We start from the raw sequence: 18,300 nt of genomic DNA, 5'->3' as shown, positions 1-18,300 counted from the left end.
AACCAGACTGTAACCCCCCCCACTCCCGACCCCCCCCCCCCCCCAAAAAAAAAACAGATCCCTTCTGGGTTTGAATACAGTCTGGAACAAGAAAACAGGGGGGAAAGGCAGGGGCAGTTTCAGGGATTTAAATCCAGCCCAGTGCAACACCCAAATTGGAAGGATTTGGAATTTTAGGCTTGGAGTCATCTTTAATTATTACAGAGGGATACATTTTACAGATTTTTTTTAGCATGTTGCTCAGCAAGCTGTCTTTCCTTAAAGATGTTTGCTATCGAGTCTCACGCACAGGGCCGGCTCCAGGCACCAGCCCACCAAGCGTGTGCTTGGGGCGGTGCCTGGAGGGGGGCGGCGCAGCGGGGCGCTCCGGCCCGAGAGCGGGGCCGCGACTGGGCTCGCCGCCCTCCCCGCGGCGCTCCGGCGGCCGGGGAGAGCGGGGCCCCAGCCGGGCTCTCCACCCTCCCCCCGCTCTGGCCGCCGGGGAGAGCGGAGAGCCCCGGCCGGGCTCTCTGCCCTGCTCCCGGCGCTCTGGCCGCCGGGGAGAGCGGAGAGCCCCGGCCGGGCTCTCCGCCCTCCCCCCGGCGCTCCGGCTGGTCGGGGACTGCGGCCCGCGGCCGGGCTCGGCGCCCTCCCCTGCCGCAATGGGGGGGGGAGGGGCGGCCAGTGGCTTTTTTGCCTAGGGCGGCAAAAAAGCCAGAGCCGGCCCTGCTCACGCATTTACTGTATAACAGAGAGAGACAGATGCAGTAGCAACAAAAAAAATGGTCATTCACAGAGGAAAGAGTCACATTTGGGGTCTTACAGCAGCAGCAGCAAGTGCAGTGTATCCATGCGTGTCAGCTACATCTGGATGAGCTAAGCTGTCCCTCAGAATCTCATAAATGCTATTGAAGTCTCCTGCTGCTGCCTTCTGAATCAGCTGCTCTGAAGCAAGCTCTTTGGGGCCCTTGGGTCCAAAGGTGTCTCGGCTTCCATTCAGAATGATGTCGATATCCCAACTGATCTCTGTCTGACAGTGCCTCAAACAGAGGAAAGAGAAAAACATTAAACAGCTGGAGAGTCCACATTTAACTTAAACAGCTATGCAGCAGATACCTGTTATACCACAGAGCTTTTTTTAAAAAAGCCACTGATAATAAAGATTATTGTCAGGTAACATGGGAGAAGAAGGATGGCAACCATTTAAAAAAACTATTTCAGACAATTCAATTTTGCTCCCATCATGGACAGAGCATAAGGGAGTTAAAATGGTCCAAGAGCTGTAGTATGGGGGACATTAATCTTATTCATGGAAGGGGTTAAAAACATCCAGCCCCAAGAATCTGGATGTTTGCAAGTGAAAATTAAATACCAAGCTCTCCAAGGTTGAAAAAGGCCACATGGTGTGCTTAGAACAGGGGTCGGCAACCTTTCAGAAGTGGTATGCCGAGGGGTGCGGGGTGCAGCAGGGAGCTCAGGACAGGGAGTTGGGGTGTAGGGTGTACAAGGGAGCTCAGGGCAGGGAGTTTGGGTACAGGAGGGGTGTGGGGTGCGGCAGGGGGCTCAGGGCAGGGCGTTGGGGTGCAGGAGGGGTGCGTGGTGCAGGCAGGGGGCTTAGGGCAGGGAGTTGTGGGGCGGGGTGCAGGAGGAGTTCAGGCTCCAGGGTGGCAGCAGCGCACACCAGGGCCAGGGCAGGCTCCCTGCATGCCTGCCCTGTCCCCGTGCCACTCCAGGAAGTGCTGCGGCCCCTGGGGTGGGGGGGGGCAAAGGGCTCCGCGTGCGCAGCCCTTGCCGCACCTCCAGGTACCTCCCCCGAAGGTCCCATTGGCCACGGTTCCCCATTCCCGACCAATGGGAGCTGCGGGGGGCGGTGCCTGGATGCAAAGGCCCGGGGGCCGCAGGGACGTCGGGCTGGCCACTGCTGAGAGCAGCGTGGGGCCTGCGGCATCACGGGGGGCAATCCCGCAGGCCGAATCCAAAGCCCTGAGGAGCCGGAGCCGGCCCGCAGGCCGTAGTTTGCCCACCCCTGCTGTAGCATAATGGAGTCCCCAATCTAGGTTGGGACTTCTAGGCATTCTATAATGCAAATTAATAATAATGATGTTTTTGTAGGCACATACCAGGACCTGAGTTGATGGTATATTTCAAGGAAAGAGGTTTCCTTTAGGTTAAGGAAGTGAGAGAGGAACATGCTGTTTGTTTCACAAAACCTCATTTGCAGTTTGTCAAATGACTTTCTAAACTTAGTCATGGACAGTAGAAATTATTCTGTGAAGCATGACTTCTGTACCACAACTTGTGCTAAAGATGATCTTTGCAATAGTCTAAAAAGAAAATCCCATATATATCCCAACAAACACAAATCACACACAAAAATCAATAGCTACCTGTATTTATAGATGTGCTTCTGCATTCTAACCATTAAAGGGCTTGTGTTTTTAATAGGCCATGGTTCTTCATCATACAACTTTTTGTTGTTCTGAAAATATTGGGAATCAAACTCTTTACGGAAGGTGCGAGTCAGGGGAAGGTGATCTGTATCAGTTGAGTATATGTACATTTTTTCAGGCAATGTGTAACTGTCATCTAAAAGGAGAAGTTTGTAGTTGTAGAAAAATGGGTCCTGTTCCTCATTCAGATCCCAAAATGGAATTTCCTCATCAGAAAGATACTCTCTCTGGGAATCAGCATCAAAATAGCTGTAGTGTTCTGAGTAATCCGAGAGACAAAAATGTCCAGGTATTTCAGTACACAGTTTAATTATGTGATTCCTGAGCCACAAGCCAACATCTTGAGAGCCATCTGGATAGCTCTGAACTCCTGGTCCAAATCGCTCATCAGCCTTGTATAGTCCCTTAGGAGAGCAATAGGTTTACTAGTATTAGAGAAGACATATAAGTCAGACATACTACACAACTTACAGCCTGGCTTCCATTTAAAAGGTGCAAAACCAAATTTCCTTGGTCTGACATTGCTCTAAATGTCAATAGGCAATTGACACTGGAACAGTAATCTAAGCACCTGACAAGCTGCTCAACTATTGTATTCACTTTGATTGGTCACACGGGAACTGCACTAATGGCAATACATGAAACCCATTGGCTGAAGTAAGGTAGGATGGGTGGCTTCACTGAAGGCAATGGAGCTACAGGTTTTAATTAGGACCATTGAGACGCTTTTATTCACTGTTCAAGAATATTCATACAGCTCAAGCTTTATTCTTACAAGCATTTGCAGAAAGTTAATTTCAGCCTTTTGTAGCTTTGTTTGTTTCATCAAGAAACCAAGTTTGTTTCATGAGTAAGTGAAATTAGTTTGCAAAGGAAGCAGTTTATGAAGGTTAGGTCATTCAGAAATACTGTTTGATCTGCCACAGAGCTCAGGTATCAAGCCCTCTCTACACACTACTTGCCACGAGCAGTTGAGGAGTTGTTAGCTCAAATACACTCATAAAAAACAATTCACTTTTGAATTAAACAAATTTGTACAGATTATGATCAGTTTGTGGACAACTTGAACAGAAGGGATCCGTTCTCTGACTATGCTGTTTGCAATAAGTAGTTCAACCACCTCTAATAGAGTCAACCAGACTTGAAAATTTTCAGTCATTTCATATCTTGACACTTGAAACCTTGCTCCCCTCAAGTCTACTCAGAACATTGTTGCTAAAGTCATCTTCCTGGCTAATCACCCAGACCTGATCAACCCCCTCTTTGAGTCCCTCCACTAACTCCCCCTTCACCTTCACCTTAAACTCTTGCTTAAGTCAGATCCCCAGCTGATGTAATATGAGCATAGCTTCATTGACTTCAGTGGAGCTACACGGATTTACAACAGTTTGGGATCTGGCCCCTGGTTTTTAACTGTAAGGTTCTTCATAACATAGCCCTACACTTCCTAGCTCATTTACTAACCTATAGTGCCACTGATCCTTGCTTTTGCTCCACCAGCATTCCCAGCTTTTACTATTCACGAGTCAGTGTCTGCTTTAAAACAACTCCATGTTTCCTTTCTCTCCCACTGCCCCTTATGCCTGGGGGAAAACTCCCTGAATAAATCTGTAGGGACACTACCTCATCCTCCTTGTGACTCCCCTCCGCTGTGATGCCTCAAAACCCAGATTGCTCATCATGGCTCTGCAGCTGACAAGCTGTGACTATCCCTCCTTCCCTTCTTTCATTCCCTTACGTCCTTCTTCCCTATCTCTATCCCCAACTTAAAAAGAAAATTACAATCCATGTAGCTAACCAAGCTGGGCCAATTCTGCACTGGATTCAATTGCTGGTATGTTGTATCCCCATCCCCTACCCTCTGATGTCTTTCCACCTTCAGGACAGGTTTTGTCTCTTTTCTAGGTCTGTACAATGCCCAGCACAACGGGAGCCCCGATCCCAACTAAGATGACCAGACATTTGTTAAGCCTACTAGTGGAGATGAAAAATACTAGTGCTCGCTATCTCACACACACACCTCTGCAGTTTAAAGGATCACCCATCGTGTAAGACTGCCAGTCGATTTTCTATTTAATAAACTTCACCTGCCTCTTGTGTTTTTGGGACACCTTCTGTCCCTGCTTGGCTTCACTCCTCTTTCATTCCTTCTGTGCATCTTGCTGCACTGTTTTGTGTGCACACTGTTTCCTCTCTTCCTTCCTTCCCACTCCACCTCCTTATGTCCTTTCCCTTTTCCTTCCTACACTGGGTTCAGTCCTCTGCCCCTTTACATCTGTTGTGTGTCGTCTTCCCCAATCCTCCCTCAAATATTTCTCTGCTCTTTAAATGCATCCTCTCAATCACTCATTTGCCCATATTGCCCCCGCCCTTTACCACCTCTCCACCAGCTCCTGGCTTCCCACTCCCACCCATGCAGATAACAGTGGCAGCCTGGCCCTCTGCTTCCCAGCTCACCTACATGGCCTGAAAAAGAGAACAGCAACATCTACTCTGCTCTCCTCCTGCTCCCTCAACAGGAAAACAAAAACAATACAGACACCTCCCTCCCATCAGGCCTTTGCTACCTGGTCGCTTCCTTCTTAAAGGAACGTAACACCAGGGCCACTCTGCTCCCAGGCTTATCGCTACCTTAAGAGACAAGAACCTGCAACTCCAGCTGTCCTGTTCCCTGCCCATCAACAGACACACTCCACAGTGGTATTTGCCTCTGGCACGTGTTTTTTGAAGCCCTGGCTCCATTGAGGCTCCTATCTTTGGTCATTTCTGTACAAGGCATGAATTCAAGCAACTACTTTAGAAGTTTTAAGCTTCTTTTTTTTTCTTGTTGGTATTTTATTACCAGAGTGCAAGTTTTAGCCATTAATGATCTGCACATGCTTCAGAAACACATTACAGCCTTCACACCCAAGCTTCGTGGGAAAGCCACAGAGACCATGATGGCAGCACAAACTTATATTCTGTTAGTGCTATCAGTCATTAGAATACATTCAATTTCATCCTGTTACCTGATAGTTTCTGCCATCCTTGAATTCCATGGTCCCATATCCTTCTTTATGGCTAAGATAAAATGAACCGGTAAATTTGGAACTGTCGGGCCAAAAATACATCCCTTTGCCATGGCGATGGTCCTTGTAAAACTGCCCCACATAGCTCTGTAACGCACCAAAAAAAGAGGAAAGTGATATAGCTGAGGGAAGAGAAATAAGTGGCTTGTAATTGTTCCTCACTACAATGGAGCAATACTAGAGAAGACGCCCACACAAGATCTTGATATATACAGAGTGCCTAGCCATTATGCATTTGGAAAACTGGCCAAAATCCTGGTCCCATTCAAGCCAATGAAAAAATTTCCCTCAAGTTCAACTAGGCCGGGATTTCACCTATTATTTTTCCAGTGACATATGGTAGCGCCTGTAACTCCCAACAGTTTAGAAGGAGATAAGTCCAAATGTTCACACATTCAAGTGCCCCAAGTCACAGCGAGACACAGAGTAAGCCAGCAGCTATTTAAGCGCTCAGCAGCTGACCCAGCCCTTGTGCGTACATATGAAATAGGGAGGTATTGAAGTTGCAGTACCAGGGAGATCCAGAGTATCCACAGAAACGTATGTTTGGCTTAAAATCAGGTGCACACGCTATAAATGTATGCCCAGTTGCAGACCAGAGATGGGTCTGCCTGGAGCAGCTGTCTCCCACTTACCTACTCTAACCCGAAGAAGCCCTGTGTTGAAAGAGACATCACCCCAGGCCCTTCATCCTTCACTGATCTCACCCTGGCAGGTCAGTCATCCGTCCATCACCCCGTTCTCTCCTACCAGATTCCCAGGCCACTAACCCCTGGAAGAAGGAGTCTCTGCTCCCCCACAGCTATTCTTAGAAAGCCCCAGGTACACAGTTGACCCTGAATCCTATTATAAAGTCTGACAGTCGGTTCCCACTGGAGCTAGACTAAGCCAGAGGGACCTGCTGTCTCCCTCTAGTGTGCAATCCTGAGAAAACAGCCCCCTGTACCTCCAGAGAGTCCAGTCTAACAAATGAAGTGTGACTTGGTGGGTAGGACTTGCACCATAACAGCTGTTAGTCAAGGTAATACATTTTTATACACGGATACATATGAGAGGGAGAGGTAAAAATCTGGTTACAACTTTAACAGGGAATCTACCTATTCTTCATAATATAACCACCATATTTAAAAAAAAAAAAACCTAATTGATCCTTCTCATTTTTGTAGGGGGATAAACCTCAATATTGATGAAAAATGATTAATGAAATTACAATATATAGAGCTTCCAAATTTAAGTTTTAACTGATAAAAAAAAACATAATACAAAAAAATCCAACATCAATGTTTATTGGATAAACATCAGAATAACACCAGAAATGGTTACTTAATCACAGAAATGTAGGACTGGAAGGGATCTCGGATAGCTTATCTAGTTCAGTCCCATGCACTGATGCAGGACTAAGTATTAGACCATCCCTAGCAGGTGTATATCCAACCTGTTTCTTAAAAACCTCCAATGATGGAGATTCCAATACCTTCCTAGGTAATCTATTCCAGTGCTTAACTATCCTTACAATTAGCAATTTTTTTCTAATGTCTAACCTAAATCTTCCTTGCTGCAATTTAAGCTGACTACTTCCTGTCCTGTCCTCAGTGGATAAGAAGAACAATTTATCACCTTCCTCTTAATAACAACCTTTTACATACTTGAAGACTGTTATGTCCCCTACCCTCAGTCTTCTCTTCTCCACACTAAACAAACCCAATTTTTTCAATCTTCCCTCATAGGACATGTTTTCTAGACTTTTCATCATTTTTGTTGCTCTCTTCTGGACTTTCTCCAGTTTATCAACATCTTAGCCGAAGTGTGGTGCCCAGAACTAGACACAATACTCCAGCTGAGGCCCTATCAGTGCTGAGTAGAGCAGAAGAATTACTTCTCATGTCTTGCTTACAATACTCCTGCTAATACATCCCAGAAGAATGTTCGTCTTTTTGCGACAATATTACACTGTTGATTCGTATTTAGCTTGTGATCCACTATAACCCCCAGACCCTTTTCAGCAATACTCCTTCCTAGGCAGTCATTTCCTATCTTGTATTTGTGCAATTGATTATTCCTTCCTAAGTGTTGTACTTTGCATTTGTCCTTATTGAATTTAATTCTATTTATTTCAGACCATTTCTCCAGTTTGTCAAGATAATTTTGAATTCTAATTTTGTCATCCCAAGTGCTTGCAACCCTCCCAGCTTAGTATCATCCACAAACTTTATAAGTGTACTCTCTATGCAATTATCCAAATCATTGATGAAGTAATTGAATAGAACTAGACCCAGAACAGATCCCTGTGGGATCCCACTCAATATAACCTTCCAGTTTAACTGTGATATCTACTCTGTGAATACGGTTTTCCCGCCAGTTGTGCACCCGTCTTATAGTAAGTAGGTTTGTCTAGTCTATATTTCCTTAGTCTGCTTATGAGAAGGTCATGTGAGACAGTATCAAGAAGTCTTTTAAAGTTGGAGATATATCACACCTACTTATTCTGCCCCTATCCAATTCATATTGACTTCACCTTTTGCCCAAGTGCAGCTTGTTTATACAGATGAAGTCTAGGCTCCCTGGCTACTATCCAACGGCTTGTATACATGGAGCAGTAATACGGACTACAGGGGTGTGACTTCTAAAGCACACTAATGTGTTGCGCATTAATTGGTCCAGGTAGACCCTGCTGGTGACAACTAAAGATTCCCCAGGGCATTTTAACGTGGTGCTCTTTGAAACTGTACTACATGTATATACAAAGAGAAAGCCCTGAAAACACCCAATTTTTGGACATTATGCAGAATTCAAAAATTGCGGGGAAAAACCCTGAAAATGAAATTAATAAACTCAAAAAACAGAAGCCTTATGATAGTTTTAGTTTATTACAAGCTCACCTTGACTGAATTTTAGAAGATACCTACATGTTCTTGGACAATAGGATAGATCACATTCTTATGTTTTGCAGTGTTTATTTTATTAAAGGAGTGTTTATTAAAGTATGTTCAAGCTAACAAACAAAACTAGGAAACCTCTGCAGGCACAAAAGGTGTCAAGGAGAATGAGATCTCCTGGGCCATGAAAGCATATTTTCAGTCACCTCCAGATATGGTTGCACAGACTCTTAAATGCAGCTTTAGCATTTCTGTTTTCTTTAATATCGTAAATCGGGGTCGGCAACGTTCGGCACGCGGCTCGCCAGGGTATGCACCCTAGCGGGCCGGGCCAGTTTATTTACCTGCTGACGCGGCAGGTTCGGCCGATCGCGGCCCCCACTGGCCGCGGTTCACCGTCCTGGGCCAATGGGGGCGGCGGGAAGCCACGGCCAGCACATCCCTCGGCCCGCGCCGCTTCCCGCCGCCCCCATTGGCCCGGGACGGCGAACCGCGGCCAGTGGGGGCCGCGATCGGCCGAACCTGCCGCGTCAGCAGGTAAATAAACTGGCCCGGCCCGCTAGGGTGCTTACCCTGGCGAGCCGCATGCCGAACGTTGCCGACCCCTGTTGTATATACTGTTTGAAGACTACAGAAATGTTGGCTATTGTGATTTTTTTGCCTTGAATACAGTGTTTGGTAGGAGCTCTCGGTTGCAAATAGTGGGTTAAGATACTGCAGATTGTAATCTTGAGAGACGTTTGGTTTAAAGTTAAAAACCACTAGGAATGTCTTCTCAAAGACCAGGCACCTCCCCATTATTAAAGAATGTCTTTTCCTAGGATTTGACAGAAAAAAGTGACATGTAGCACCTAGTATATCAAGGCTATGGAACTATGTCAAAAGCCTCTTTATCACCTCTTGTCTCCCCCTCCTCAATTCAAAGAGGAAAACCTAAGATTTCACCCCGCCCCCCATTTAAAGAACTCTAGAATTATTCTTTTTTAATCTAATTCCTTTGATAAACATTCTAAAAGTCTTAATTCTTTTAATGATAAGGAAAACATATATAGTTGGGAATTGTTTTAAGAAGTTGTTGGTTACTCGACACAAGTTTCCAATGAAACGTAAAACCTTTGTTCATTCTTTAAATGCTTAAAATTGTATTCATTTCTTCGGTGTAATCTGCACGTTTTCTATTTAAATCCAATTATCTACTGTTATAACTGAGTATTTAGCTCACCTTTAACCACAGCATCCCTTAAGGCGTAATACGAAGACAATCATTAAGGGACAATTAAGAGAGAGAGTCATTAAGATATGGCTTACCATTTCTTGTTTCTCTTTTCTGAGTAATTTGGGGGATAAAATTACTTGGCTCTCAACACCTTAAAACATACCATTCTCCCCTATATGATGTTTCTACAATTTCTGGTGCATCAAAGCACCATATGGCTTGCTAATGTCCCACTGATATGTGGACTATGCTGTGACTATCCTCAGTAAAATTATTATAGTCCAGACAAAATGATTGGATAGTTTGGGGATTAGTAATAGAATCTGACATGGATCCTTTCACTTCTTGGTCACCAATTTGAGTCCTGGCCTTAATTGACAGAGACTGAAAATCATTACCCTCCATGAAACAAATTGTTGATACCTGTCAAGTAGAAGCTGAACTGAGATCTGCATCACCAAAGACGCTGAGCCACCACTACAGGCATTAACTGACATTTGTTGGCACTCTCAGGAGAAAGACAAAGGACCAAATGGGCTCTTTGAGAATGTCCTTGCGGGTCAAGGGTGAGGAACATGGGTGAATGATGTGAAAAAGCTTGCACTGCCGAAGCCTGTGCCACATCTGTTTACTAGAATGAAGTCCACTTTCTAGGGCTGGTGACATGAAGCCAGTTAAATGAACTTCTAGAGAAATGCAGACAGAACGAGTTAAATATATTTCCATTGGGTGTTGCAGGAACTCAGGAGTGCACCTCAGATGCCCCCTCTCCCCAGGTAATGAGTCCCCAATGGAGGTTTCTGATTACATTGTTCTGACAGAATCCCTTGCTGAAGAAACTACAGGGCAACATTCATGATTACCACAGATGAAACTATGTCCAAAGGGAGCTGATAGGAAGCACAGATAAAGCCCCATGTTCAAGAACTAAACCTTTCAAGCCGGCAGAACTAATTGCACTATGAACAGAGAGAGGTAGGGTCCAGGCACAAAACTGCCTTTGACAGTAGCATCTGCAGGAAAAGGAGAAATGAGAAGCAGATTTGGGGGCAGGGGGCTTGGGTTACCTCTGCTGGAGACAGTGAAAGTGATTCTGTTGTGCTGCGGTGGTTAATCCTACAGAAGGCATTCAACTGTACAAAGAAAGGAACAGTGAAAAGAAGAGAGTTGAGAAAAGGGCTAAGATGCAGCTGAAACACAGCCTAAAGAACAATAGAGAAACAAAGGTGAAATTCAGTGCTAAACTGTGTGCACCCCTAGGCCAATCAGGAGATGAGTCCCAGCCCAAGGACCCCAAAAAAAAGCAGAGTATGGAACTGACCGTGCAAGGCTAAGAGTGAAATATCTCAGCAGACAGCAAGTGAACAGCCCAGGGAAAAATGAGCATCTAAGACTGACAAAATGGAGTGACCCAGTGAAGCACAAGAAGTGTCCAAGTGCAACCAGGGAAGGAGCAGCACAGGGAGTCTGCCAAGAGCAGAGACGGAAAAGAGCGCTGAATGGCCAGAGGGAAAGGAGCATCTGCAGGCTGATCTCAAGGAGGGGACCTGGAAGGCCAAGGTCACTTAGAGAGACCATAAGAGAAAACAATTATAACTCTGATTTCATTCTTTACTCTCCTTGTTCCAGAGAAAGTGTTAATAGGTAGGTCAATGTTCCCAAATTCATTCCTCTAAAAAGGGCCAAAGCCCTTTGGGAAGGCTTCACTTCGTACATTTATGGCCAGTGGAAAGAAACACAGATGGCAGCAACTAAGACTTGGCTGGGGGGGTCTCATATTAAACAACACCTTTGCTACGTACTTGGAGGAAAGAGGAAAGATGGTATTGAACTGTTCTTACTAATGTTACATTTCTTTCCTTAAAGGAATATATTGCCACTGCAGTTTTTATAGCCCAATGTCTCAAGGGAAAAGAAATTTATCTTCCTGTTAGTGCTTCAAAAGATCACACAGATATGGTATAGAAAGGTACCAAAGCCTTCTAGTCACTCGGCACTGGCCACAGCCCAGGAGTGAAGTGTCATCAACCTAACAGTTTTAATTTAATTCATATACAGCAAAACCTGAAAACACTGATTTATCAAATACTCTGATCTCCAAGACAACTAGTGCAACAATTCTCACAATTTCTGAGAGAGATGACACCGAAGTGGGTGAGGTGATATCTTTTAATGGACCAACTTCTGTTGGTGAGCGAGACAAGCTTTCAAGTTTACACAGAGCTCTTCTTCAGGTCTGGGGATTTCTAATAATTTCTAAGTTAGTTTTCCTCAGGCAGGCTGCCATTTATGTAGGTTTGCCAGGTGTCTATTTTTCGACTGGAACACCCAGTCGAAAAGGGACCCTGGTGGCTCAGCAGTGCTGACCGGGCCACTAAAAGTCTGGTCGGCAGCGCAGCAGGGCTGAGGCAGGCTCCCTGCCTGCCCTGGCTCCAAGCCAGCTCCCAGAAGTGGCTGGCATGTCTGGCTCGTAGGTGCAGGAGCTGCAGGGACGGCGCCTGTGGGCACGAGCAGCGCACAGAGCCCTTCCCCCCCCCCCCAGCCCCTCTGCCTTGGAGCTAGACATGCTGGCTGCTTCCGGGAGCCACCTGAGGTAAGCGCCGCCCAGAGCCCACAACCCTCTCCTCTCCCCCAACCCCCTCCCACACCCAAACTCCCCCCACCCCCGGAGCCCGTACTCCACGCCCCCTCCTGCTCCCCAACTCCCTGCCCCAGCCCTGAGCCCCCTCCCACACTCCGAACTCCCCAGCCCCAACCCCCTCCTGCACGCCAAACCCCTCATCACCGGCCCCACTCCAAAGCCCACACCCTCAGCCGGAGCCCTCACCCCCTCCCGCACCCTAACCCCCTGCCTCACCTCAGAGCCCCCTCCCATATCCTGAACCCCTCATTTGTGGCCCCACCCCAGAGCTCGCAACCCCAGCAGGAGCCCTCATCCCCTCCCACACCCCAACCCCCTGCCCCAGGCAAGTGAAGGTGGGGGAGAGCGAGCAACAGGGGGAGAGGGGGTGGAGCAACCGGGAGTGGAGCCTCGGAGAAGGGGCGGGGCAGGAGTTGGGGCAAGGGTGTTCAGTTTTGTGCGATTAGAAAATTGGCAACTCTACATATGTGAGGAACTTCTCAATAAATCTTTTTCACATCTAATTTAACAGGGTCAAAGTCCATCTTATAAATAGCAAGTTACGGCTAACTGCATAGAAACTCCAACAGCTCCATGATAATGTTCAGTATATTCACAGAAAAAAGGAGAGAGACATTTTAATTTTTATGTTTTCACAGGGTATGAACATATCACCTTTATAATATAAGGCAGATAGACACATCCTCCACTAGGCTACATCCATGGGAAATTACAGTGATTAAATTAGCAAGAGAACAGCTCACCTGATCAATGAGTGCAACAGAAACATATTGAGAATTACTAACATTAATAAAAATGGAACATAAGAGATAATGTTCAAACAAGGCGAGTTCCCCACTCCAATCCAGGATCTATCTGCTTGCAAAATTTCATTAAAATTAGACTTATTACTGTATATTAGTTTTACTTCAATCAAAAGTGGTGGTTCTGCAAGGTGCTCAGAATATCTCTGAATTGGAACTAAAATTAATTTTTCTGCTAAATGATTAAATGTAATTATGCATCAAAAATGTAGTGATCTATTGGACAAAGGGAAGAGATATAAACAGAATACACTCTTAACTAGATTTGAAGTCACTAGCTTTGAAATAGTTAATAAGCTACACCATAGCTGGCATCCATGGAAATTTTATGTATTATTTTCAGGAAAAATATATTGAAAATTGCAAGAAAAAATAAAGCAAATACGGGTTACAGCGTTCAGGCCATTCCCTAGTTCACAGCAAGACCTATATGCTTGCATGTATTACCTGATTTATGGGACAGACTAGCCCTGCAGGTGGCTAGAAAAATATATGTTTGCTCTTGCAGGGTTTTCTATGAGGCTTCCCCTTACAGGGAAATGGGCCTACAGAGTTACAGGGGCTGTGGAGGCACATGGAGAAAGGACTCCCTAGATCTACAGACCCAGGAGCCATCTCCATGGATGGCTGCTCCACCCCCCCACCCCCACTGGGCCTTCGACTCTGCTACCAGCTGCAGGGACCTCTCCCATGTCTCACTCTTTAGTAACATTAGGCTCTTAGTAAATATTCTCATTGTTATTTATAGCACTTTACTGTTTGAACACATGGACAAATGTTAGTCATTTGTCACAGCATCCGCATGAGATAAGCAAGCATTACACTAATTTTTAAAGCATAAAAACAGATATCTTATGATTCATTCTCACACTACTTGTTTGCATCACAAGAATGCTACTATACCTATTTACAGACAGTGAAACCAACACAGAGACAAACATCCTGATCCTGTGCCCGTGCATACCCAAAACTACCAACAAAGCTGTTGGGATATCTGGGTGTGCCAGGAGCATAGGATAGGGACCTAACTGACGTGCTCAGAGCCGCAGAGCAAGTCAATGACAGAACTAGGATTAGGAGACAGAGTTCCTAGTTCCCAGTCTCAGACAACTAGAAAATACTGCTTTATTAGAGCAGTACTGACTGCGCCCCAGGTCCTAGATCAGGGCCCCAATGTGCTAGGTGCTGCACAAGCACAAAACAACAAAAAATGGTTCTTGTTTCTCCATCGCAATTTCTGATGTAAATATCTGAGGGCAGTTAATAAGTTTCACAAATTCAGCAGGTACCACTAAGTGAACCTGGCATCTTCCCACCACAATGCAATCATCTTCTAATATGATAAATCTATAGATACTCAGACTGAGGCCATGCTAAACCTTAGAAGTAATAGAACAAACTGATTTACCTGCAACCTTGAATCCTGTTTCATTTTTACTGTGATTATATTACTAACCAGCAGGTGGAGACACACAACCACTCTAAGAAGTAACTGTGTGTCGTTGAGAGTTCTCTTGACTGTTATAATGACCCAGCAATGAAAATATAAATATGAGAGTAGAGCACCTGTTTCACCTCTTCCTGCTTATTTAAAAAAAAAAAAGCTGGAACTATCTATCTAGTTTGGTGTAAGCAAGAGTAGCAGAAAGATGCAAGTGTAAGTAAACATTTGAATTTGTAGCATATTTCCTTATACACCTCTATCCCGATATAACGCGACCCAATATAACACGAATTCGGATATAACGCAGTAAAGCAGCACTCCGGGGGGGGGCTGCGCGCTCCGGTGGATCAAAGCGAGTTTGATATAATGCGGTTTCACCTATAACGCGGTAAGATTTTTTGGCTCCCGAGCACAGCATTATATCGGGGTAGAGGTGTACTTCTTCACCAGATGGGTTTGCAAAAGTAGACTCTCTAGTATATTCCAACTGTGTAACAGAGGGGTAAATTTGTGATTATGTTTGACTAATCCATTGCACAGTAAACGTTTTGAAAGTCTAGTTCACACAAAGTCAGACCACGTATAAAATGCCAGTATCAGTGAGAGAAGGATTTATTCAATGTCATATTAGTCCATAGCAAACATGAATTTGAGCAAACTTCCCAAAGGACTATTAGTATTAACTTTTAAGACCATAGTTCTCCAGCGAAAAGTAACATATGGGATGATCTCTATCCCATTTAGAGTAATCAGACTGGTATATCAAAAAGGCACTTCTCAACAACACAACATCCTATATTAAATTCAAGACAAAAAGTAGATGTTGGATTTTTAGAATGTACTGTGAAAGAAGAATACAGTAGGGCAACTAGGGGAACAAATGATCAAGACCAAAGTGCAAAAGGACAGTATGAAAGTCAAGGCCAAAGAGGTGAAACGGTGGAATGATCAAACTGCTAGAGCACTCAAAGGAGGAAATACCATAGTGAAATCTTGATTTCTTTCTAAGATGGCTGATACTGCACAGAAATAAGATAATATTTGAATAAATGCCATTGATGGTAGCCTACAAGTAATGTCAGGTACATAAAATGACTATTAGCCAAACTTATATTGGCATTAACAAAATGATGGCTGAATATCAGATTGTAAACTAATTTCCATCCTGCCTTAAAACTGAATTAATATTTAAACCTTAAAAATTCTTCATCCAATATTAAAACCACAAGCACCAAAGCAAACGCAAACTAGTTTACATTTCTGATATTTGGATCCCACACAGTTAATGTTTCGTTCTGTAACTATTTGGCAACACAGTGGCTGCCAATAGGAGATACTGACATACCTATTTTATGTTAATAACTTTAGCAGAACTCCCAGTTTTAGCATGAGGAGCAGCGCTAGCTGAACTTTCAGCATACTGTGTTGTGCGCCATAAATGCAGCATTTGTAAAAGGCAAAAATATACATCCTATTTGGCAGGCAGAAATTTATTTCTTTATTACACTTTTGTATATTGACTTGAAGAGTGAGAATCTTACCAATATGTCTTCCTTGACATCGTTAAGTACAAATCAAACCTGCCATCAGATAGACATGCTCTTAATGTAAATTTTAAATAGAATAAACCAGTTTACCTCACCATTGACCCATGAGAATTCTCCATAACCAAGCTTTAGATCAAACCCAAATTCCCCTTTGTAACTGGAACCATCTGGCCATTCCTGAATGCCACTTGTGAGTATGATCCTATTACTCAGGTCATCTTCAGTCAATTTCACTAACTGTCCACCATCTTCTTCAGTCTGAGATTCTTCCTCTTCGTCAAAAAGATTGGAACCTTGTTCAACATCTTCTGTTTCTTCTTCTCTGATCAGACTAGAACCTTGTTCATAATCACCTTCTGTATCTTCTTTGATCAGCCTGAAACTACACTCAGAAAGGACACAAAATTCAAATCAGAGTCCCAGACTAACATCAAATGAAGCTGCAACTATTTTCTTCACACAGAATAAAAAAATCTAACTCCAATATAACCATTCCAAACACACACTGTTTACTGCACAACACCTAATACTGATGGCATGTAAAATCAAGGCACACACTGAGCGGAAAGAGAAAGCAGAGGAAAAATATTATTCCAGAAGTCCAGACTAAATAGGCTGCACCTCTATAATGAACCATTTTATAGAACAAGAAGAACAGGTCTCCTTGTTAATATAAATGAGTTAATCAAACATAGGAGATATATACACATTCATCATTAACACCTGCCATCAACGCACCAGAATACTCTCTCTCCCCAACACATACACATACAAACTCTCATGAACATCCTGACATACCCAACACCCTCACATGTACAATCCCACTTTCACATCACACTCCAAGGTACACTCCTACTTGCTGGCATACACACCCTGAACACACATGCACCCCATGCAAAGGGATGCCAACCCTCCAGGATTGTCCTGGAGTCTCCAGGAATTAAAGATTAATCTTTAATTCAGGAATCTCAAACACGCAACCTGTGGATTATTTGCTGTGGCCCGCCAAGCTCCCCATGCCCCCACCCCGGAGTTATTTCCTGCAGCCGCCAAGCTCCGCTCACCCGCCGCCCCCGCTCCAGTGCGCCACGTCCCCGCTCCTCTGCCTACCTCCAGGTGCTTCCCACCGTCAAACAGCTGTTTGGCAGCACTTAGCACTTTCCAGGAGGGAGGGGGAGGAGCGGGGAGCCACGCGCTCAGGGGAGGAGGCGGAGAAGAGGCAGGGCAGGGGCGGGGATTTGGGGAAGGGGTTGGAATGGGAGTGGGGGCGGGGCCGGGGGGGGGGGCTTTTGTACCTTTATATGAAAAGGTGTCAGTGATGCGGCCCTGGGCCAATGTACTAGTCCTCATGTGGCCCTCCTGGTGATTTGAGTTTGAGATCCCTGCTTTAATTAAAGATAATGTCATGTGATGAAACCTCCAAGAATTCATCCAACCAAAGTTGGTAACCCTACCCATGCATGGAGCATGGCACATGCATGTACACAGACTCCAAGCTCCTGCACACCCTCTGCCACATGCATGTGAACACACAAACACCCCAGTCCCTGCATACACACATACTTCACACATCCCACACATGTACACATACACTTGGAATCCCTGCACACAACTGCATTTCCCCATGTGCACATATATGCCCTCCAAGCCCATGCACAAATGTGTGCTCCCACACGTTTGCACACATTCCAAGTGCCTGCACACACATTCTCTGCTACATAGGTGCGCACAAACAAACACGCCAACCCTGCCATACATTCATCTGTATGCATGGATTCCAAGCTCCTGGACACACATGCACGCTCCCACATGTGGGCACCACAGGCACACTCCAAGTCCCTGCGCACACACAAGTACTTCACATGCCCATTCCAACACGCTTGTGTACACACACACTCCAAGCCCCGGCACGCACAAGTACTTAATCACACACCCCTCACACGTGCGCTCCCACACACACATGCTCTGTGCTCTCTGCCCTTCGCCCAAGCTGCAGGCGGGCCAGACCCCGGGCTGGGCACAGGAAACCCCGAGCTCCCCGACACCCACCCAGCAGCGGCAGGTGGCTCCATCAGCCCGTCCCAGCGCAGCGAAGCCCCGGCCAGCACCGCGGGCCCTACCACCGTTGGGGCGGGGGCGCTAGGGAGGGCAGCTCAGCGGTACCGCAGGGAGCAGCGGCGAGTCCAGCATTAACCCCAGCGTGGAAGGGGGGGTCCGAGCTACTACCGCCTCCAGCACAGGACGCTCCAACCCCCCTCCCCGCGAGCCCACATGGA

The 18,300-nt window shown here is 45.6% G+C and overlaps 1 protein-coding gene across 1 annotated transcript in view; it reads right to left on the bottom strand.

Annotated features, from left to right (window-relative positions):
* Window positions 1-18,096, bottom strand: part of ANKMY1 (ankyrin repeat and MYND domain containing 1) — a 57,947-nt gene extending 39,851 nt beyond the window's left edge. Inside the window, exons 1-5 of the mRNA XM_065410806.1 lie at window positions 18,074-18,096; window positions 16,115-16,406; window positions 5,438-5,584; window positions 2,367-2,833; window positions 803-1,019 (exon numbers count right to left, since the gene is read on the bottom strand). Coding sequence (XP_065266878.1) covers window positions 803-1,019; window positions 2,367-2,833; window positions 5,438-5,584; window positions 16,115-16,406; window positions 18,074-18,096 — 1,146 coding nt within the window. The remainder of the gene's footprint in view (window positions 1-802; window positions 1,020-2,366; window positions 2,834-5,437; window positions 5,585-16,114; window positions 16,407-18,073) is intronic.
* Between the last annotated feature and the right edge of the window lie 204 nt (window positions 18,097-18,300).

This window comes from Emys orbicularis, chromosome 9 (assembly GCF_028017835.1).
Source record: "Emys orbicularis isolate rEmyOrb1 chromosome 9, rEmyOrb1.hap1, whole genome shotgun sequence".
Lineage (NCBI taxonomy): Eukaryota > Metazoa > Chordata > Testudines > Emydidae > Emys > Emys orbicularis.
The sequence above is the reverse complement of the archived record's forward strand: the minus strand, read 5'-3'. Positions and strand labels throughout refer to the sequence as shown.